Source organism: Nesoenas mayeri, assembly GCF_963082525.1.
Source record: "Nesoenas mayeri genome assembly, chromosome: 8".
NCBI classification, from domain to species: Eukaryota; Metazoa; Chordata; class Aves; order Columbiformes; family Columbidae; genus Nesoenas; species Nesoenas mayeri.
Genome location: NC_137554.1, coordinates 3,540,302 through 3,563,031, shown reverse-complemented (window position 1 = coordinate 3,563,031; position 22,730 = coordinate 3,540,302). Strand labels below are relative to the sequence as shown.

Below are 22,730 nucleotides of genomic sequence, written 5' to 3'. Positions count from 1 at the left end.
GAGACTCCAACAGCTGCCTCTGTAAATCCTGACATTTGAAGGACATTCCCTTCCTCCTGTCAGTTTTTCTTTTGGGTTTGATTTTGGTTCACCGCTCTTTAAAAAACATTTGTATCACTACCCTTCAAATAGATGTCCCTTAGAATTCATTGTAAACTTTCAAGAAAAATTTCCCAAAAATATATCTGTGGGTTATTTTGGATTTTTTTTGTACACATTTCATTTCAACATGGTTTACAAGTATTCCTGCAGCACTGATGTTCAAATCTCTATCTAGTGCTAGTTATTATCTTTCTATAGAAGTATGCATAGATTTAGACATAAGCTCTGTCACCCCAGAAGTTACCTTGTTCTTGGTCATCCTGGTATCTCCTGTGCTTTGAAAACTGGATCAGGGAAATAAACACATAATGTGTCACAGAAGGATAGTTCAGGGAAGACAATGAATGAACAGAAAAGTGTTCTTGGAAAACACACCGAAGTAAATAACCACTGTTAAGCTGTTGCAAGAGAAGATTTAAGAAGCCATGAATCAGAACAGACAACGTTGCCCTAGAAGAAAAGAGAGGCCACAGAGTGACATCCCTCTTAATAAAGAAAGTCCAAAGCTGCCAAGGCAGCTTGGAACTCCACCAAGAATGAGGTTTTTTGTCACCAGCATTGAAGGGAATTACATTATGTCCTGTACATGGTGGACATAAGTAGAATAATATTAGATCAAGCCTTCTGCTCCTTCTCTTATTACAATGTCATCAGAATGTTTAAAGTGTCTGAGAAGGCAATGTGGTGTAAAACTTTAATAAGTTGATTTGCCAGGTGCTGCTTTACCAGGAGTCATTTAATGCTTTTAGTTAAGAAAAAGAGGCGATTATATTGACAGGACCTGATTGGCCGTACCTTCATTTTTGGAGTAGGAGATGAACAATTTCAACATTGACTCTCTGAAGAAATTATGCACATACCACCTGTTCACTTTATTAAAACAGTGACACCTCCGCAGGGGTGGGAGAGGTAGGGAGGGGAGCATTGGTCACAGAAGGGATGACAGCTTGGTGTGTCTATTCATGCTATTGATTAAATTTCCTGACATCCACAAAGGGAAGTTAATTACTGGGAGGCAAATTAACACCCTTGCAAGATAATAGAGAAAACAATAATTATATTAAGAACTCAGGGGGCTAAGTTTTCTTGGCCTTGAGCCTGAAGCTGTAAGCACTGTTTTAAAGAAAACCACCGCTCTACTGCTCAGGGGCAAATAGTTTGAACCATATTGATTGAAGTCTTTATTCTCAGTGATTAAAAAGCACCTTCAACTGCCAGTGAGTCTGTTCAGACTTTGCACAAGGAGTCATTCAATTAAGATTTCAAATGAGACTCACTTTGCATTGCAATCGGTCTGTTTTGGTCAAGAGAGGGACAGCCTGTGCTACCTGCATGACCTGAGCAATCGTGCCGTGTCCCCAGCACAGCGAGATGGGCAGGACCCTCTGACAGGTGTGTTCTCTCATCCCGCTGAAGCAAAGAAAACAAAGTTCACTAGGGCAAAGTTAAATGTGTGGATTTTGTAAATGGAAGAAACCCTCCAGTGTTCAGTTTTAATTCCAGGTTTCATTTTTAAGCTTATGCTACGCGCATATGCACTGAAGCACAGTAACTGTAAGAGCAGCAACATGTCACTGGACCACTAAGAGAGAACTTCTAGTGGAAACTGCCTTCATGGCAAATGGCAATGTGGGACTCTACTTTTTATTCTGTTTGTGATGCCAAATCAAATGTAGTCATCTCACAATGTTATTTAAGACTTGGAATCCCAACATAGAGACTGAAAGTCAATCTGGACACTTTTCTTCCCTTATAATTGCAAGAAGTTTCTTCCAATCAGAGTGCACGTACAGGAACAGCTATGTTTAAACTGACATTTCCAAATTAAACCTGAAGTTACTTGCTGCCCTTTTAGTCACTTTTAGTAATTTGGAACAGGTGTAAATGAGAAATTTGGTACATTAACTATGTTTTAACACATCTACCTTAGAACGTAGAATGTATTTTTAAAAATTTGTTTGTTTTTATCTTATACTAGAAGGATCACAGGGAGCCCTACAAAAAACCAATATAATTTTTACCTAGTCATTAAAAGGTAGTCTGAAACTTTTTAAAATAACATCGCTGTAGTTTACAGAAGAGTGATTGAGGGCATTGCTCAGATCTTGGGGTTGTCATCACTGCTGGTAACAAGGGCCAGAACCCAGGTTGATGTCCACATTATGCAGTCAATCTGCAGGCTTGGCAGTTAGAAAAAATCACCTTTTTACTTGTCAGCTAGGTGACTTTGATATGAAGATAGGGAGAGGCAATAAAAAGGAATCCCATAGTGCCCACTTTTGCTAAACTAGTTTCTAGAAGGCAACTACACCAGAGGAATAGCAAAAATTTCTGACTTATTGGAATGATACCCAAAGTTATATTAGATTCCTTTGACTGGAGGAATAGTAAAGGTTAAACATCACAGACTAAATTCAGACATGCTGTTGTTTGCTGGAGTCATCCATCAGGAAGAACCTGACACAATACAATCACAGCAATATTTTGAAATGCGTTTCTGATGGAGAGGAGGAGAAAGAATAAAACACATGAGGGGTACTAGTTGCATTCTTTAATGCACTGCTGGGAGATATTAATATAATTCGTAATTAAGATGATTCTAGAGCTTCAGCAGACAACAGTGTATGAAATTATGAAAAAGCTAGTACTTATATGATGATGCAGACTTCTTCCCCCCAGGTTTTCTGTGTATTTATCCCATGATCTTGAATATTTGGATTTGTCATTGACTCTCATAATAGTGCATTCTGTCAACCAGACGTCTAAGATTTCTGTCTTCAGCACTGGACAATCTATTTAAATTTATTTACATTATTTAGTTTATTTTTATTTATACTTTAAATTTAATCTATTTAAATCTAACTTAAAGGTTTCGCTTTACATTTTGTTTAACTGACTTGTTTTATGTCCACTTTAAACTTTTATTTTTTTTTCTTTTTAGCAAATTAATGAAGTCTGTTTTCTTTGTCTATGTCTGCTATTTTTTAGTGGTTACTCAAATTAACTGAAAGAAGAAACCTCAACAGACATATTACTGTGTGTTTGGCATCTAAGAGACTGCATGGAAGAATATTGACTGTAAAATTCTCTTCCCTGAGAAACAGTGAGAGATTTGTGTAGATTTTGAGATAATATAGGATCACTTGCTTTGGATGTACATATTGACTGTGTGACTGTCATATCCAGTCTCTGACTTTGGAACAATCTTAGAACTCCTCCTTTACAGCTTCTTTACAGCCTCAATAATCATAAAGGCAACACTGCCCATCTGTAACAGATTCACAGAATCACAGAATCACAGAACGCCAGGGGTTGGAAGGGACCTGGAAAGCTCATCCAGTGCAATCCCCCCATGGAGCAGGAACACCCAGATGAGGTTACACAGGAAGATGTCCAGGCGGGTTGGAATGTCTGCAGAGAAGGAGACTCCACAACCCCCCTGGGCAGCCTGGGCCAGGCTCTGCCACCCTCACCGGGAAGAAGTTTCCTCTTAAATTTAAGTGGAACCTCTTGTGTTCCAGTTTATACCCTTTACCCCTTGTCTTACTGAGAAGAGCCTGGCTCCATCCTCATGTCACTCACCTTTTATATAGCTGTAAACATTAATGAGGTCACCCCTGTCTCCTCCATACTAAAGCAACCCAGCTCCCTCAGCCTTTAGGATTAACAAAAGGTATAAAGAATTTCTCCCTGAGCATCTGCACTTCCTCATTAGTGCCAATTGTGATTTTCAGTTTTGATTTTAATGGATTTTACCACAGTTTGCAGCCCGGGTGTTGGAAATCACCTTCGCTGTGAGAACAGGGATCTTCAGAACAGTTCTGAGCCTGGATTCAGCACAGAGTGCTGTTCTATAAAGGCACGTAGTGACACCACAAATGTTTGGTTAATACTTTGAGAAGTCATGACTCAAACAACTCAGGTGTCTACACAGCAAGACCACCACCGATCTCAAAATGCAAAGTGTGAATTGAACTGTTTTCTGTCTTTTAGTAGTTGTCAATAGCCAAAATATTGCATATGAGTTTCAGCTGATTAAGGTCTTGATTAAACTCTAGAGTGAGGGAACACTAATTCTTCACTTTTTCCAAGACCAGCTTTGAGCTTCTGTTGTGCTTAGTTTTAATACAGCAGATCTGCAGATCTGAGAAGTAGAAGTGTTTAGTGGAAAGAACTTTTCCTATTTCAAAGTTGGCATTTTACTGTATGCTTATATTTCATATGGGAAAATATGAACTGAAGGAGAAGGGAGACAGTTCTGAAAGTGCATCACCAAAACATGGTGGTTTTCCACCACTATGACATTTAGAAGATGGAGATATATAAATTCATGACACTATTAAATGGATAATTCTCTAAATCTCACTGAACATTACGGAATGGTGGAGATGATCAGTCCTATTACTTTCTGTAGATTTTACATAAAAGTGATTACATAAGATGCAAATGCTGCCCCCCCAAAAAGAATGGGATGCCTGAACTTCCACATATTGAGTATTACCGATATTTAATTCAGTAATAAGCTTATCATCTCCTCTATTAGAACCTGCTTTCTTCAACACTTTAAATCCAATTCTTTTATACAAGGGATTTGGGGACCATAATTAATTCAATCATTATAAAGAAATGGAAAAATATAATTGAACTGAGGAAACAGGACTCTGAAGTCTCAAAATGAACCTGAGGCAAACAAGAAAACTTGGGTAACTTTCTCTGTAGGACTATATATTAACTGAGGATTCAGATCTAATTTTTAGGCAAACCTTTCAAAACTGGGGATTTTTTTCAAATGATTTTAAGTCAGTACATGTAAGTGGTAACCAATGCTCAACAGCAAGGCATAATGGACTTATTAGGGAATTGTGAAATGCATTAGACATGAAGTCCAAATCCAGTGAATCCAGGGATTTAAGAACAAATAGCTTGCAACAGCAATTGACTTCAGCTTATACTTTGCAATCAAAGTGATGATGGAGGATGGATGCATAATGAAAAGCAGTTTCAGCAAATATCAACGTGAAAGTTTGTATCAATTTACTTTGGCTGTACTTATACCACTTTCACTTGCTGTGATACTGAAAGTTACCTTTTGAAGTATCTCTGTAAAGCAGATGCAGAAGTTACTGAAAAATCAAACTCCGGATTTTGAGGACAGAACTTTGTCTTTCAAACTGTAGAAGGATACATTTCAATATATTTACAGGATGACTTTTGATGTGTCATTCCATCATGTTTGGTAGCACAAACAGTTTTTGTGTTCAGTGGGCCAAGTTCTTCAAAGTCTTTGGTGGCCCTGGCTCTGATCTATTTGAGCTGCGCTGAATATCTAAGCACACAAGTCCAATCTATGAAGTTAATGGCTACAAGTGACTGCAATAAGCACATATTTCAGCACGTCACTGAATCACCTCTAAGACCAGCTGTGACAGAAAAATTTCAGTCCAATTAGCTGTAGGTGTGCTATTTCCTTTCATAGTATTTTGTATTTAAATCAAATGTTTGAAAGAATAAAGTTTCAATCTCAAATCAATTTTCAAAATATACCTCAAAATATTTGTTGAACATAAAATCATCCTATGCCCTTCACCATCTTCTGTTGTCTAAATAATCCTATCATCCTTCTCCCTATTTATTTTAGTAGCCTTTTTAATTTAGAAAAATTAAGTTGCAACACGCTACAAATTTATTTTAGATGCTGCCGAGCAGACAATCTTAAAAGAAAATCGCTGTCATTTGAATTGTTTAAATGAAGTGACCAGATTTCTGAAGGTGCTCAGCAGCCACCCACACCAGAATTAAGGTACAGACAATGCACGATCATATTCTTATCCTTGCTATCAGAAACCAGAGCCTGTCAATGTTTTTATGCACCTTCATGTCTTTCATGTGTTTTAGAGCAGCGGATCATAATCTCTGTAAAATGCTAAATTGCCAGTCAGTAGTTGACAGAGTTGGATGTTAGAATTTGCTTTTGTATATTAAGTGTTGCCAAAAGAGTCACAAAAACTTCCAAAATCAGTGATGTGTAACAAGACAACATATTCACAAACACCATCTTCAACATTGCAGTAACCATAAGCTGTCAACATCCTACATGCTGCAAAAATTAGGGAATTTTTTAGAGAAATCTTTTGACATTCTTTACTGTATGAAACTAGTGTAGCAATTGAGTGCTTAGGTCAAAGCTTTATCCTGACAGGGAACTATGAGTTTTACTGGGAGGATGATGTAGGCAGAGGAGCAGGATAAGTCTCAGCTCCTGTTATTAGGGGCAAAAGGGGTGCAGGAAAATTGGCAATATTCAAAGAGCAACACATTGAAAAGGTAGGGCAGAACATAGGCATACTAGTGAAGATTACAATGCTTCAATCTAATTTAAATGGAGTCCATATTCTGGAATCTCAGTGAAATTTAGTGGCTTCTGATAACAGCAGGTCAGCTAGACTATCTAGTTGTCTTTTTAGGCTACTAATTTCTGTGAAAGACTGGTTTCATGCACATAAAGAAAGCATAAATTAAATATTGCTTGATTCCATTCAAGGTGATATTTTTAGCCCATGTGTTAGATGATAGGAACACAGCTTCTAGGAATGGTGTTCTCAGAGAGAACTTTGCTTAGACATTAATCCTGCCCAAGGCCTCAAGAAACTAATGAAATTTGTTAATAAAGGTTGAACTGCTTTAGCATGTTTTTTTTTTCATAAGGAAACAGCTGCTCGTTTGCAAGGGTAGTAGCTGAGTCTGAAGGCCACAAGATATGATAAAGAATAAGCAGATGGTTCAGAGTAAACAATTTAAAGTAGGTCTTGTAATTTCTTTGAGAACTTAGTACATAACCTGATATTAAGAGGTTATATGAAGCCCATTGAGCTAATAGTGATCAAGTGTGTACTGCTGGAGAGCAGCTAGAAAGATGAAAAATGTAGCCAAATTTACTGTGAGATATATAACATACTGCTGTGTGTCCTCCAAAATGAGATTTGAGTAGTTTAAAGGTGCCAGAAGAGCCCAAGTGAAATGAAACCTACACAAAACAATGAATGACACATTCTAAACTGGAATATGTTTGGTCATCTAATCTATACTAATCACAGTTGCTCAAGAGAATTGCCACTACCAGCAAACCCAAATTGCAGACCAGAGTCCTTTTATGTGAAAACTAGGGAAATTCTTTGATGACAAAGTAACAGAATGGTTGAGGTAGGAAAAGATCTTTGGTGCAAACCCCTGCTGAAGCAGGACCACCCGGACCTAGTTGCCCAGGACTGTGGCCAGTCAGCTTTTGAGTATCTCCAAGGAGGGAGGCGCCACAAACACTCTGAGTAACCTGTTCCAGTGCTCCATCATCCTCACAATGAAAAAGCGTTTCCTGGTGTTCAGAGGAATCTCCTGGATTTCAGTTTGTACCCATTGCCTCTGGTCCTGTCACTGAGCACCACTGAAACAAGCCTGGCTCCATCTTTTTGCACCCTGCCTGCAGGTGTTTACATACATTGGTGAGATCCCCCTGAGCCTTTTCTTCTCCAGGATGAACAGTCCCAGCTGTCTTGGCATTTTCTCATAACACATATGATCCAGACTCTTCATCATCTTCATGGCCTCTCATTGCGCTCTCTCTAATATGTTAATGTTGCTCTTGTACCAAGGAGCCCAGACTTGGACCCAGAACTCCAAGTGTGACCTCACCAGCACTGAGTAGAGCAGAATCATAGAATCATAGACGAATTATAGTATCTCCTGAATTGGAAGGAACCCACAAGGCTCATGGAGTCCAACTCCTGTCCCTGCACAGGACACCCCACAGGTCACACCGTGTGTCTGAGGACAGTGTCCAGTCTCTTCTTGAACACTGTCGGGTTGGGGCCGTGACACCTCCCTGGGGAGCCTGTTCAGTGTCCAGCACCTCTGGGTGAAGAACCTTTTCCTCATGTCCCACTGACCTTCCCTGGCACATCTTCTGCCATTCCCTGGGCTCTGTCACTGTCACAGAGCAGAGCTCACCCTGCCCCTCCTGCTCCTGCTGAGGAACCTGCAGCCCATGAGCTCTGCCCTCAGTCTGCTCTGCTCCAGCTGAACAAACCCAGGGACTTCAGCCGCTCCTCATATGGCTTTCTTTTACGTCTCATGATTTAAAAGGTAATACGGTAATGCAAACTGTGTAATTTGGAAAAGAGCAGTAGGCTGTAGAGAAAGCATTCCTCTTGCTTTTTTTTAACTTTTTTTCTTTATTTCTGGAAATCCAGATGAATTTCAAAAACACAAACTAAATTTAGCTATCCATTGATTTCAAATGGGGTTTAGACAGTGAAGATCTTCTATTTATTTATTTCAGAAAATCTATTCCTTACTTGTTTTATCTTGAACAGACAGAAGGAGAGATAACACTGACAGAAAAAAAAGCATCTTAAAAAGAATATTACTTCTTCGTCTTTAGGCTAAATTCTGTAAACAGATAATGTGCACCACCTCAAGTGAACCCAGTAAGTTTTACAAGTCTGTATCTGAGGTCAAAATTTACTTCTTGATTCAGAGGACTATTATGTTATATGTAGGGTAAGGAAGGGTTTGGAAGGCAGGAAAGTTAGAACATGAATACACATGTATTTACCTTTAATTGAATCTGGGACTCATAGTGTCAAAGAATAGAATTCATCAATTTATTCCTCTGCAGTTAGTAGTAGACTACATGGGCCATTAGTTAGTTCTTTGGATTATCCTGACTCAAAATTATAAAATACTTTGACCTTTGTTCACTCTGCCATTGTTTAGTACATTTATTTAATTATTTTTATTTATTATCATAGAATCATAGAATCATTTCAGTTGGAAGAGAGCCTCGGGATCATGGAGTCCAATCATAACCCACCCCTGGCACTGACCCATGTCCCTGAGAACCTCATCTCCGTCTGTCCAACCCTCCAGGGATGGTGACTCCAGCACTGCCCTGGGCAGCCTGTTCCAATGCCCCACAGCCCTTTGGGGAAGAAACTGTTCCCCAGATCCAACCTCAGCCTCCCCTGGTGCAACTTGAGGCCGTTTCTTCTGGTCCTGGTGCTTGTTCCTGAGGAGCAGAGCCCGACTCCCCTGGCTCCAAGCTCCTTTCAGGCAGTTCAGAGATCAGAAGGTCTCCCCTCAGCTCCTGTTCTCCAGCTGAACCCCCCAGGTCCCTCAGCTGCTCCCATCACACTTGTGCTCCAGCCCCTCACCAGCTCCGTTCCCTTCTCTCAACTCCTTCCAGCATCTCAAGGCCTTTCTTGGTGTGAGTGGCCCAGAACTGCCCCCAGGATACACGGTGTGTCCTCCCTAGGTCCCAGCACAGGGACGGTCACTGCCCTGGGCCTGCTGGCCACACCAATGCTGGTACTAGCCAGGATGCTGCTGGCCTCTTGGCCACCTGGGCATACTCTGGCTCATGTTTGGCCACTGGCACCAACACCCCCAGGGCCTTTTCCTGTGGCACTTTCCAGCTGCTCTTCCCCAGCCTGCAGCGTTCATGGGGTTGTTGTGACCCAAGTGCAGGATCCAGTACTTGGCCTTGGTGAACCTCAGACAATTGGCCTCAGCCCATGGATCCAGCCGGGCCAGATCCCTCTGTATGGCCTTTCCATCCTCCAGCACATCAACACTCCACCCAACCTGGTGTCATCTGCAAACTGACTGAAGGTCCCCTCAGTCCCCTCATCCAGACCATTGATAAAGAGATTAAACAGAACTGGCCCCAGTGCTGAGCCCTAGGGACACCACTCGTGACCGGCCAACAACTGCATGTGGCTCAGTTCATCACAACTCTTTGGGCCTGGCCCTCCAGCCAGTTCTTGATCCAGTGAAGAGCATGCCTGTTCAAGCCATGAGCTGCAGCTTCTCCAGGAGAGTGCTGTGGGATACGGTGTCAAAGGCTTTACTGAAGGCCAGGTAGAAAACATCCACAGCCTTTCGCTCATCCACTAGTTGGGTCACCTTGTCATAGAAGGAGATCAGGTATTCTCTTATCTCAAATATTGACTTCCACTGATTTAGACAAAGCCTGAAGGAAATATATCCCTCATCAGAGTTATGCAGTATCGACTGAAAACATCAGTTTTGTTTAATAAAGGGCACTTTTGTTCTCAGAACATGCTATTAACATGAACCAGATTATACTGATATTTGTTAACAGTACTTTTCATAATATAAATATTTCAAGAGCTCTAAATTTTTCAGAACATGTCTCTAATCACTGTGGTTGGAAATTCTTATGGACCATGTGTGACAGCACCAGAAGAGGTTTTCAGATTGTAATGTATAATTTATACAGGAGGACTGAATGGACAACAACTATCTATCTATCAGAAGTTCACATACCAACTTTTTTCAACAAAGTACAGGCCCATACACATACAAGGCTACCTATCTCATCTTTCCATGAACACTTCTATGCAAAACAGTTTATAAGGAAAAAGCAGAAATTATCTAAGCTACCTATGAGATGTAGAAATCCTGCTTTGTATATTTATTAGATTAAAAACAATTGAAATAATTCAAGGACTAAAGAGTGGCCGTGGCATATGGCTTAATGATAGTAATAATTCTATTTAACCCTTTTTAGTAACCAGACCTAATAGCAATTAACTAATTGACAGATGTACGTAAAGTTGCCATGTTAGTGATTCACACAACACAGTTTAAGAGCCTTTTCTAAAAGCACAGGATTTAACTCTTACCCATTTTTCCTATCATTCATGTCACAATCCTGAACATAGGACTATAGTGTAGCTGACAATTAACTTTTCAAACTTGTAAGTAATTTTGTGCCCCTATACAGCTCAGTATAAGAATCCTTCCCAGATTCACATGTGTGTGCTCCTTCAGCTTAACTACAGTTGCTATTAAGGTGTCATCAATTGACATTCTTCAGTCACTGAACAGTATCATAGGCTGTTCAAATAGGACAAAATACGGTAAAAAAACCTGTGCCTTTTTGTAGAGTCAATACGCTTGTTCTACTTTGCAAAGTAGTAAATGGTAGCATGACTCCAGAAATGCTTAAAGGCATCAAAACAGTCACTGGGAATATGCATTTTTACACACAAACAAAAAACCCATACATTCATGCTTGTAAATGAGAGAAGTCTGTGATCCTCCAAGGAGAAATATCGTAAGTTCTGGTCTCCTCATGCTAGAGTGAGACTGGGGATGGGAAAAGGGCCTGAGATCTTCCAAACAGACTCAGATTTAGGCATCAGGTCTTACTAAAAGTAACAACAACTGAAATTTTTACTGATAGCAGGTCTTTTGAAATTCTCAATGTTGAACTGAGAAATCAGTCTTTAACAATAGAACAACAAATATATAAAAAAATGTACACAATGTACTGTTCACAGCTAAGTATTGTACTGATATTTCTTCTCTCCCATACTCTCTTCCCATGACCACTGAGTCTTCTTCCTCCTCTCTTCTACTGACTCATTCTCTTTCTCCAACACAACCGATTAAAAACTGTGATTTTTGCCTTTTTCTATTTCTTTCTTTTTTTTTTTTTTTTTTTTTTAGTGATTTTTACCAGGTCTGCTGAACTCTCCTTACTTTTCCTACCATTTGGCTGGACAGCTGTTACTGATATCACTGAGTGAGTGAGTTGTGGAAACAGTTGTTTGGAAGCTGATTTTACTTGCGGTTCCCGTTCTCTATGGGACTGGAAGTTATGATTATCAGGATACATGAAACACACCTCAGTGCTTTAGAGAAAACCGATGTGGCACAAATATGTTGTAGAGACAACTTGGATAGGTTCAGTTGAAGCAGAAATTATATGAAGAAAGAAGTTGCCTGCTATCGTGGGATGAGCTATTAACTTCTTGTGCTCACCCTGTCAGCTGCATGGTACCTTCTGAGGGACAGAATAAAATGGAAGTTCAGGAGAAACTTGGTTCCAACACTGAAAAATGGATTTGAAACCAAGCAGCTGTTTCAGCTGCATTGCAGAACATAAATGTAGAATAACCGTATAAACTGTATAACATGACTTTTTTCCTCATTTGTTCTACTTTCTACCTTCTGAATTACACTTCTTGCTCCAACAGAGGCCATGTCCTCACAGCCCTGGACTCCACAAAGTATAACTGATAAATACTCAAATACAGCCTGCCTAAATCCCGATGAAATTACACAGATTGCTGATCATCATGAGGTGAGGACAACATGCCTATCCAAATGTTATAATAATTACAACTCAGATCCAAGATGCGTTTAAGTATGTTTAGTTTTAGATGTACAAACTATTCAGAAGATTTCAGATGGAGTCTGTTGTATAAATATTTTTTGTGGGATAGAGCCAAACAGACAAAAAATTTATAAAACATCTCACCTGATTCTTCAAATTCACTGTTGTATGCATTCCAGGTCTCACTTATGCGGATCAGATTCTCTTCCATGGCTTGAATGTCCATGTAGGGACAGTTGCACTCTGGAAACTTGGGACCACACTGACACCAGCAGTCATTGTCCTTGCAGATGAACTCCCCTTCTGAATTACAGGCAATATAGCTCAGAGCTGCCTGGACAAAATGTTCTTGCAGATACTCAGGCAGTATGACCTGAAGACCTAAAGGAAAAGAGAGTATTATGTTATAAATGCAAAGGGATGCTCTAGACAAGCATCTTTCCCAACCTATGTAACAAACAAACTATGAAAAAGAAAACTATATGGCTTTTTGGGACAATTTACACATCTGTCTGGCATTTGTACTGTGTCATCTATTTTCATGCTTCAGAATTAATTTCAGATATATTCCTTGCATTTCCTTCTCAGTATAGAACATCCATTCCACTAACAAGTGTGTTTCTCAGATAGAGCATTTGCTGCTGTGATTTCTTTCCAGAAGAATTTTTAAAAAGAGAAAGGAAGGATTACATCGACTTCTCCTTGTAAAGAATGGCTGAATGAACAGCTTCAGCAGTAAGAGCTTTGCAGTAGGGAAGCACAGAGCTGAATTACAATCTTGGTACTAGCAGCTCATGCAAATTTGGAGAGTGCTGATGAAGGGAAAGCAGAGCAAAGAGGCTGCGTAATCAGAAAAAGAGGTGTGAAGGCAAAAATTTCCATTCTGTAATGGACTTCTTTTCCATGTTGCCTTTGACACAAGAAGATAGTGTTTCTCTAAATAACTTCAGTTATCTCTCCACGATTGTGTAGAGACAAACTAAAAAGAAAGGGGAAATTTTAGAAAAGTAAAATTTCTCTGATATTGCATTTTTTACAATGTTGGTATTTATTTGCTAAGGGACAGTCAGTAGGACTACAAAACCTTGAAAAATAAAATTCTTGCTTAAATCTAGTAAAGGTTTAACATGGAGAAAGGGTACAAAGTATAGCTCCCATGGTATTTCAAAAAGTCCCTGCTATGTCACAAATCCCTTTGCAAAGTGTTTTCACACTTTACCCTGCCATGCAGAGGCCTTGCAAAATCATGTCACACCAGCATATCAGAACCATGGAGCAGGTGAATCTAAAATCCAGAATTTTTATGACCAGAAATTTAGATTTATCTGAAAATTTTTGACCATTGTTTACATTATCCCACTGATGGGAACAAATATTTTAGATACAAGCATTTTAACTAACTAGCTATCAGTCACTCTAGCTACAATAGTGATCAACCACTCAAAAAGCCACTGCAAGGTATATTATAATTGTTTATTTATTATTAATTGTTATTTTTCTGTGGCAAAAATAATATCTCTGGAACCAGTGGAGCTTATTTGTGAGCCAAATAATTTCTCAACATATGGATTGTTTATTTATGGTGTAGGTTTCTTCCACATAGGCACTTGGAAAATTTCATGGAGATATAGCCCTTATTTTTAGGTACATAAAAACAATAGCTGTAACAGTAATTTCATAACTTTTCCAAGTCAAAAGTTATATCACAATTGCTAAAATCAGGTCTGTCTATGCTTTCTTCTACCTCATGTCAAAATTTGTAAAACTTTCTTGTTACCTGACTAAACTTTTCAATGTACTTACATACGTGTGAAAAGCCCTGAAATTGTGAAAGGAAAAGAACGCCCAGATAAGCAAACCTGACTCTTTCAGTTCTTCCATGAAAAGTATGAAATAGCTCTGATAATTTACTTCTCATAATGACAATCCAATGACATGCATCAAACCACTGCATGAGGACTGCAAAGATTATTTTCCAAATTTTAACTGACAAACATTGTACATATGATGGAAATTAAAAATTGCAAATTGTTTCTGGAAACTTTTCATTACATCCCAGTGGAAATGACAAGTTTGTTGTTTGTTTTGGGTTTTTTTTTTCATATATATATACAATCTCTGAAATAATTGTATGTTTTCATGGCTTTTTACCTATTCTGGAGAGACAGAAATTAAAGGGGGAAGAAAAGCACATGCATGTTTTGAACAAGAAAAGAGTCTTTCCCTGACAGCCATTCAGCAACAGCTTCCCACTGAATGTCCAATTGATTTATGAACCAATACAGAACATTTTTAAACCTGGAAATAATTGTATAGCTACTTGTAACTGCAAATTAAGAACAGTATTCTTCTCTCATTGTATATACACGGAGGTATACACAAGTACGTAAATAAAAGACCATCTAGTCTGTTTTTGTAATAATAATGAGTTGGTCCTGCTACATGTAACTAAAAAAAAAAACCCAAATTATTAATGGACTGATGCCCTAGAGAGGTTTATGTACCTAATATTTAGGTTGGGAAATGAATCTACTGGAATAAATAAAATAAATTAAAAAAAGAAATTATGTATCTTTTTTTATTTTATTTTTTCCCCTTTTCTTTTTTTCCTTTTCCTTTTCCTTTTCTTTTTTTCCTTCTTTTCCTCTTCCTTTCCATTTACCTCTTTTTGCTTTCCCTTTCATTTCCTCTTTCTTTCTCTCTCTTCCTTTTTTTTTTTTTTAATAATTACTATTATTTTTCTAATGAGGGAGATGCCTAACCTTTTAAATTTCCTTAATCATCTCAAGACAAGCTTTTGGACTCTAAATTATTTAGAGTCTTTGAAAATCTATATCCTGCTTCTCTGATGACTCCATTCATTTCAGTGGGACAACTGCACGAGGTATAAGCCACTACTCAGTCTGTTCAAAGCAGGCTCAGCACATTAAATGTCACTCCCTGCTTGGTGGAATCTATGGGAAATCAGGCTGTTTAAAAAATCTGCAAATGGTTGCTAAATAGGGCTGTAAAATGTTAACAGCGTTATTCAAATTATTTTCTGATATGTTCAGAAATTGTTTCCATTTCAAAGGCAAAATGAGTTACTGACATTTCCTTCTCTTTGTCTAGAATGTACTTATTGCAGACATACACACACAAAAAAAAATTAGGAAAATGACCTTTTATGAGGTGAGAGAAATAAAAACAAATACTCTGATAAATGTCATCCAGTTCCAAAACAAATTCATGAAATTACACCTACATACCTTGCAACTGAATCTTATTTTCAGGACTTTGAACCAGAACAGAGCTGACAGAATCTAGGTTGTCATAGTTACTGCAGCCAAGAGGACCAGTCCGCGTTTCTGTTACCTGATGGTAAGGGAATGGAAAAGCATTTGCCGTATTATTCAAAACAGACTGAGGAGTTCAGAAGCTCATTTCATAAAGTTGCCCCTTGTTTTGGCTGGCCGTACATTTCAGATTTAATTAGGGTGAAATAGCTCAATTTAATTATGAAATGTATGACTGCAAATGTTTTACCAGTACCACAATCTTCAGGAAGTGCTATTTCTATTGCAGAGAATCCTTACAAACACTTCAGCTGTCCTACAGCCTAAAGACCATTTATTTCTTCATAGCTATGGGAACAAGAATGAGGAATAAACAGGGTTCATAAAAATGAGGACTGTGATTTTCATTGATGAAACTTGTGCACATGGCAACTCCTTATTGAAATCATAGAAATAACCTTGGCCTTTCTGGTGTAGCACAACAGGATTCAGAAGTCAGAACTTATTATGAGCCGTATTAATAATGGTGGTAGCGGTGGGGTATTTTTCATCAGTGTATGGCCAAAGATAAGTTTAGACATCAAACTCTAGACTTCCTGCCTATTGTATTCATTGAATCCGTGATCACAGAATCAAAATATAGCTAAATTTATCAAAACAGAATTGTCGCAAGTCGAGCTCTGGCTTAGTAGAAGAATGTGCTTGGTAATGAGCAATTGTTTAAATGAGTAAATACATTAAAAACCAAAAAAAGACAACAAGTGATTGATATGCTTCAGGGAATATTATAGATAATTCTCAAGTGTCAACCAAATAAGTATAGAGGCTCTCGCTTTCATCATTTTGGCAGTTATGGTCAGATTTACCCCTATTTGGTGATCTGCCTCAGTTTTAAATACAACCTCTTCTATTTTCTGTTACTTAAGGTGTTGTATTCAGCTCTGGATCTCCTGGACCATAAGCCTAAATTATAGGGTCAAGGAACTCATTTCCAAAATACACATCTCCACTGAGCAACTGACTGACATGCAGACAACTAACATTAATTTTTACGAATAGAAAGAAACTTGTTACTTTAACAATCTGTTTTGAAAATAATACAAAGTTTGCTTAAATTCTCGATGAATTTTCATGTTTTTAGGATTGCCTGGCTCTCTTATAGTCTGTGCTACCACCAGCATCTGCGGGCGGCTGCAACAGGATCACGATATTCTTGAAACTATCAAGATTTCACATTTTCCAAGATCTCTTGCACTTTTGCGAAGTTTATGCAAAATTTTAGGCTAGTGCAAGCTCTTGGCAATGCCAGCAGCCCATGGAGAGGGGACACAGAAGCAGCTTCAGCCAAACCTGTTAGCAGTGTGCCAGCTGCACAAGGAGATGAGACTGAGTCAGGCTCTCTTCTCCCTGCATATATTATATTTGTCAGTCTTTATAGCTTATGCCAGGGCCAGATTTAACATGTTTTTTGCTTAATCATCCTGATTCAGCACAAAGATTCTTGCACGGGCATCAGATTTGGCTTGGACATGGCTGGAATGACAATTTTGATTTAGCTGTGATCCTTCAGTTTGCTCCCTCTCCCAATATGTGGTCTAAAATTCTGATCTGAAGTTTAATTTTTGTGTAATAGCCCCAGGTGATATACATAATCCTAATCTGTTTATATAATAACAAAGACAGTCAACCGATATTAATGAGATAAATAGCCAGAAGACAATAAAAGAGGTGAATGCTGTTTTGAGTTTTGTCTGAAAGATTATGCTCAACATTCATCTATGCAAATCTTGATTTAAAGATCCGTTTATTTTAGTGTTGTTTTGTTCTGTATATTATCATTATTATTTTCAATCATTTGTCTATATGGCAATGTAGCTTGATAAAGCTATACAGAATGTATAAACTGTAAAGCAAATTTTACATTTCCTATCCATTTTTAAAATTCTTATACTTCCTGAAATCACAAAATAAGGAAGATTAGTATGTAGCTTTTACTGTGTCCTTTTTTGTGCATGCATCTTCATTCTTCATTTGGATCATGCAAGACCTAGGTAGACACTACCACTGTTTTGATTATGGGATGTGTTTAGGTGTGCCAAGAAGCAGAATGGGGAAAAATCATCACTAAATGGGTTTTTTTTTGACTGATTTTAAAGACAAGTTGTATAAATCTACCATTTCAAAAAATCCCTGTACATATGAAAAAAAATGAACATAGGTTTTGAGATGACTTACAGATATTCATCATCATTAGAGGTAAGCAATAACATATTGTTCTGATAATAGGAATAATAAATAATATTCTATAAATAGAGCAATAAATAAAGATCTTTTCCAAACATTATGTTTTCACTCAAATGTATATATTTATATTATTCTTTCTTTTACTTTTCCAAGTACTCTCAGCTTCCTCTGTCATTTCCTTTGCCCTGGTACTCTTAGCTTCTCCACACAAAATACATTGCAAGAAGAAAATTAAAATGTATAGTCCCGATATACAACAAAGAAAGACAAAAATCATCCAAACTCCAACGTAAGATAGATGACACTTCTAGTCAGAGGTTAAAGCAATGTAGTTATGTATGTTTTTTATACTCCGTACAAATCCTACTCAACAAAGACTGTAAATCAGAAGAAAAAATTGAGTAGTTGATATACAAAAGTCTCAGATTTCTGTCAATTTTTCTGATCAAATGCAAGGTTTTCAGTTGCGATTAACTCATTTTATTAACAAAGCAGACTTTAGAGGGGGGAACAAAGGGTCCAAATGTATTATTCTGGTTTGATCCAAGTGTTGCTGCAATCACTGATGATTTTACATTTTACATTTCAGGAATGATAGGAACAAAATTGGAAGGGCAATGGCACTCTTTTAATTATCTTCCAAGCATAGAAGTGTGACAAAGCTCAGTCACAAGATCACAGCTCAAAAAGTTTTGTTGGATAGTGTACATAAAAGAGAAACCAAAAAGGGGAGAGGGAAAGGTAAAATGTGAACGCAAATAATATGCCAAGATGCTGGTATAGTCCAGAAGTGATCATATATGAACAAAAAGCATCATCACCACATGCTTGTTTTGTCAGAGCTAGAGCTGCAATCCATGAAGAACACTAACTCACAAAGCAAAATACCACAGAACAAAGTTATTTAATAACCGAAACCCCCTAAGCACCAGTAAGAAAATATGTGTGAAACCATCTGACATGAACCAGGCAAGCTATTCTCAAGTGCCTTGTTTTCAAATATTATCACAGAACAGGTTTCCCTGGGCAGCAAGGTTTTCAGTTCCCAGAAATAAACTATAACATTTGGCATTAACGAGACAAATGCCTACAGTTTTCAGTCATAACCATGGTGATAATGACCTGATTATAAGTGCACTGAGAACATACCTCCTAGCACTCAAGCAAGGCTGAATTCTTGTGATATCGGTGGGTAGCATTTCCCTGGGAAACAGTGTGCTTTTTCTGTCCATGATAATTAAGCCCATAGAAGGCTTTCCTAATAAAAAGAAAATCTGTTTCTGCAGAGATTTTGTTCCTGATGTGCCTTTTCAAATGCGCATAGCTAATAGTCCTAACTACATGCCCATGCAGAGGTGGTGTGCTGTCTCTCATAAAGGACTATCCTCTTCAGCGAAACTTTTAAAAAATGTATTTGGCTTCTAAGGAAAATAACTAAGCCAACACAAAGAGAATGAGGCAATTCTAGTCACTTCAAAATAAGCAGCTGCATTCATATTCATATAAATCTCTTTAATATTTTAAACATTAAAATAATGATTCAGAGCAAACTCATCGTGTATACATGAATACTCAGGGAACAAGGTATCTTCTGAATAAATGGTGCAGACAGAAGAAAGGGCAAAAGCATGGAGCAGGGAGAAACCTGAAGTCTGACAGAGCTGGTGGCGATGCTCACCAAGCCACTTTCAATTATTCATCAGCAGTCTTGGTTAACTGGAGAGCTCCCTGTTGAGGGGAGTTTGGCAAAGTGGCACCCATATGCAAGATGGGCCAGAAGAAGGATCCAGGAAATTACAGGCCTGTCAGTCTGACCTCGGTGCCGGGAAGGTCATGGCACATGCAGGACAACCAGGTGATCAGGCCCAGTTACCATGGGTTTTAAAAAGGCAGGTCCTGCTTGACCAACCTGATCTCCTTCTATGACAAGGTGACCCAACTAGTAGATGAGGGAAAAGGCTGTGGATGTTTTCTACCTGGCCTTCAGTAAAGCCTTTGATACCATTTCCTACAGAAATCTGGAAGGGCTGCAGCTCATGGTCTGAACAGGAAAACTCCTCACCTGATAAAGAACTGACTGGATGGCCGTGCCCAAAGACTTGTGGTGAACGCAGCCAAATCCAATTGGCTGGTCACGAGTGGTGTCCCCAAGGCTCAGTACTGAGGTTCTGTTTAGTCTCTTTATCAATAGTCTGGATGAGGGGATTGAGGGGACCTTCAGTCAGTTTGCAGATGGCACCAGGTTGGGTGGAGTGTTGATGTGCTGGGGGGTGGGAAGGCCATACAGAAGGGTCTGACCCGGCTGGATCCATGGGCTGAGGCCAATTGTCTGAGGTTCACCAAGGCCAAGTGCCAGGTCCTGCACTTGGGTCACAACAACCCCATATACGCTTCAGGCTGGGACAGAGTGGCTGTAAAGTGCCTGGCGGAAAAGGCCCTGGAGGTGTTGGTGCCAGCGACTGAACATGAGCCAGAGTATGCCCAGGTGGCCAAGACGCCACTAACATCCTGGCTGGTACCAGCACTGGTGTGGCCAGCAGGCCCAGGGCAGTGACCGTCCCTGTGCTGGGCACTGGGGAGGCCAAACCATGAATCCTGGGGGCAGTTTTTGGCCCCTCATGACAAGAAAGACCTTGAGGTGCTGAAGCGAGTTGAGAGAAGGGAATGGAGCTGGGGAAGGGGCTGGAGCACAAGTGTGATGGGAGCGGCTCTGCTCCTGGAGAGCAGGAGCTGAGGGGAGACCTTCTCGCTCTCTGCAACTGCCTGAAAGGAGGTTGGAGCATGGAGGGGGTTTGTCTCTTTTCCCAAGGAACAAGTGATAAGGTGAGGGGAAATGACCTCAGGTTGTGCCAGGGGAGCTTTAGATTAGATACTAGGAGAAACTTATTCACCAAAAGGGTTATCAAATGTTGAAACAGGCTACCCAGGGCAGTGGTGGAGTCACCATCCCTGGAGGTGTTTAGAACACATGTAGATGAGGTTCTTATGGACGTGGTTTACTGGTAAACTTGGCAGTGTTGGGTTAACAGTTGGACTTGATGATCTTAAACATTTTTTCAAGCCAAAATGATTCCAGCATTCTTTAGGATTCCTCTGGATGACCCTACTATCAACCTCACTGTCGGGACTTGTCTTCCAGCCCATGTTTCAGCACATTGCTATCGCCGCAGTCAGTGTAGTCAGTGCTTATTTCACCTAAAAGAAAGTTGATCAAATCAATAGGAACTAAATGTACTTTCTATTTAGAAGTGGATCTCCTGCCAACTTGCCTTTTTTTTCATCCAGGCTCAACAGTTTTTGACAAAAGCACCTTTCTTTCAGCACTTTCCTTTACCACACAGTAGTTGCTGCCCTGCTATCCTAATTGTGTCATTGAGCGTACTAAAAGGCTCCCACTAATTAGTGTGCAATTAAAATAAATCATATCTTCTGAATGTTCCAAGCACTGACACGCTACCAGCTAGATGAACAGTTCTGAAGGAGGTACAGACAAACCAACAGCACACAAAATGTTAGAGGTTGGATTAATATTTTCATTCTTTTTTTTTTTTTTTTGAATTACAGAATAACTGTCATTGTTCTAAAACAATAGGCATGTAACATTTTCAACACATTTTTTAGCAGCAGTATTGATAGAATAGGTCTGACTTTTTAATTTGGGGAGCCCACTAACTCAGGAAACCTGAAGTCACTCTCATAATATTTTTCTATCATCTGCTGTTGTAAGGAACAGTAAACTTAATCTTTCTGCAAATGAAATAAATTCCAGAATTTCCATTAACCTCATTTGAAATGGAATAATGACTTCTTTCAAGCTTCTGGGCAAGGAGGCGACTTTCAAATTCTCCAAATTCAGCAACAAAGCTTCCCAATAGATCTGTGTAATCCCTCCATTCCCTCTCCTTTGTTTGTACACTCTGAGAAATTTACAGTGAGCAAAACTACTGCACTACAACAAAAATGAAACGGAAATGTATTATCCCCACATAAAGCATTAAATACCTCAGGAATCAGAATATTCTAGGTATTGGAAATTAACTCAGATTATTTGAATCCTTCTGTGTTTTAACATTCCTTAAAAATATTACTATTTTAAGGCTGTTTATGTTCATTTGATAGGAAGCTATCAACTGTCTATTCCTCATTATCTCACAGGGCAATTTATTATCTGTAAATTCCATGAAAATCCACAAGTATATTTCTGAATCATGTGTGCCACAGGAAAATTAGACAAGAAACCAAGACTCTCAGGAATGCCTCAGCTCTGAACTAGCAGGTAACATATATAGGTTGAGCAAACTTCTACAGATACTTGAGGCAGAGGTCATTTAGGAAGGGGAAGAGTGGTGGATATTGTCTGCCTTGACTTCAACAAGACTTTTGACACTGTCTCTCACAACCTCCTTATAGGTAAGTTCAGGAAGTGCGGGCTGGATGAGTGCACAGTGAGATGGACCGTGAACTGGCTGGATAGCAGAGCTCAGAGGATTGTGATCAATAGTGCAGAGTCTGGCTTGAGGCTTGCGGTTCATGGGACTCCCCAGGGGTCAGCACTGGGTCCAATTCTGTCCAACCTGTTCATCAATGACCTGGATGAACACACTGAGTGCATCCTCAGCCAGTTTGCTGATGACATGAAACTGGGAGGAAGGGCTGACACAGCAGAGGCTGTGCTGCCATCCAGAGACCTGGACAGGCTGGACTGGGCAGAGGAGAACCTGATGAAGTTCAACAAGGGCAAGTGCAGGGTCCTGCACCTGGGGAGGAACAACTCCAGGCACCAGCACAGGTTTGGGTTGACCTGCTGGAGGTTCCATCTGAACATGAGGAGAAACTTGTTTGCTGGGAGGTGTCAGAGCCTGGCCCAGGCTGCCCAGAGTAGGTGTGGAGTCTCCTTCTTTGGGACATTC

The 22,730-nt window shown here is 39.3% G+C and overlaps 1 protein-coding gene across 2 annotated transcripts in view; it reads right to left on the bottom strand.

The window, feature by feature from the left end:
• BRINP3 (BMP/retinoic acid inducible neural specific 3) overlaps window positions 1–22,730 on the bottom strand; it is a gene marked incomplete at both ends in the record, with an annotated part of 211,652 nt that overhangs the window by 45,361 nt on the left and 143,561 nt on the right. For both annotated transcript variants that reach the window (XM_080348486.1, XM_080348487.1), the window contains 2 exons: window positions 12,446–12,682; window positions 15,550–15,655. In XM_080348486.1, the coding sequence (XP_080204612.1) occupies window positions 12,446–12,682; window positions 15,550–15,655 (343 nt within the window). The remainder of the gene's footprint in view (window positions 1–12,445; window positions 12,683–15,549; window positions 15,656–22,730) is intronic.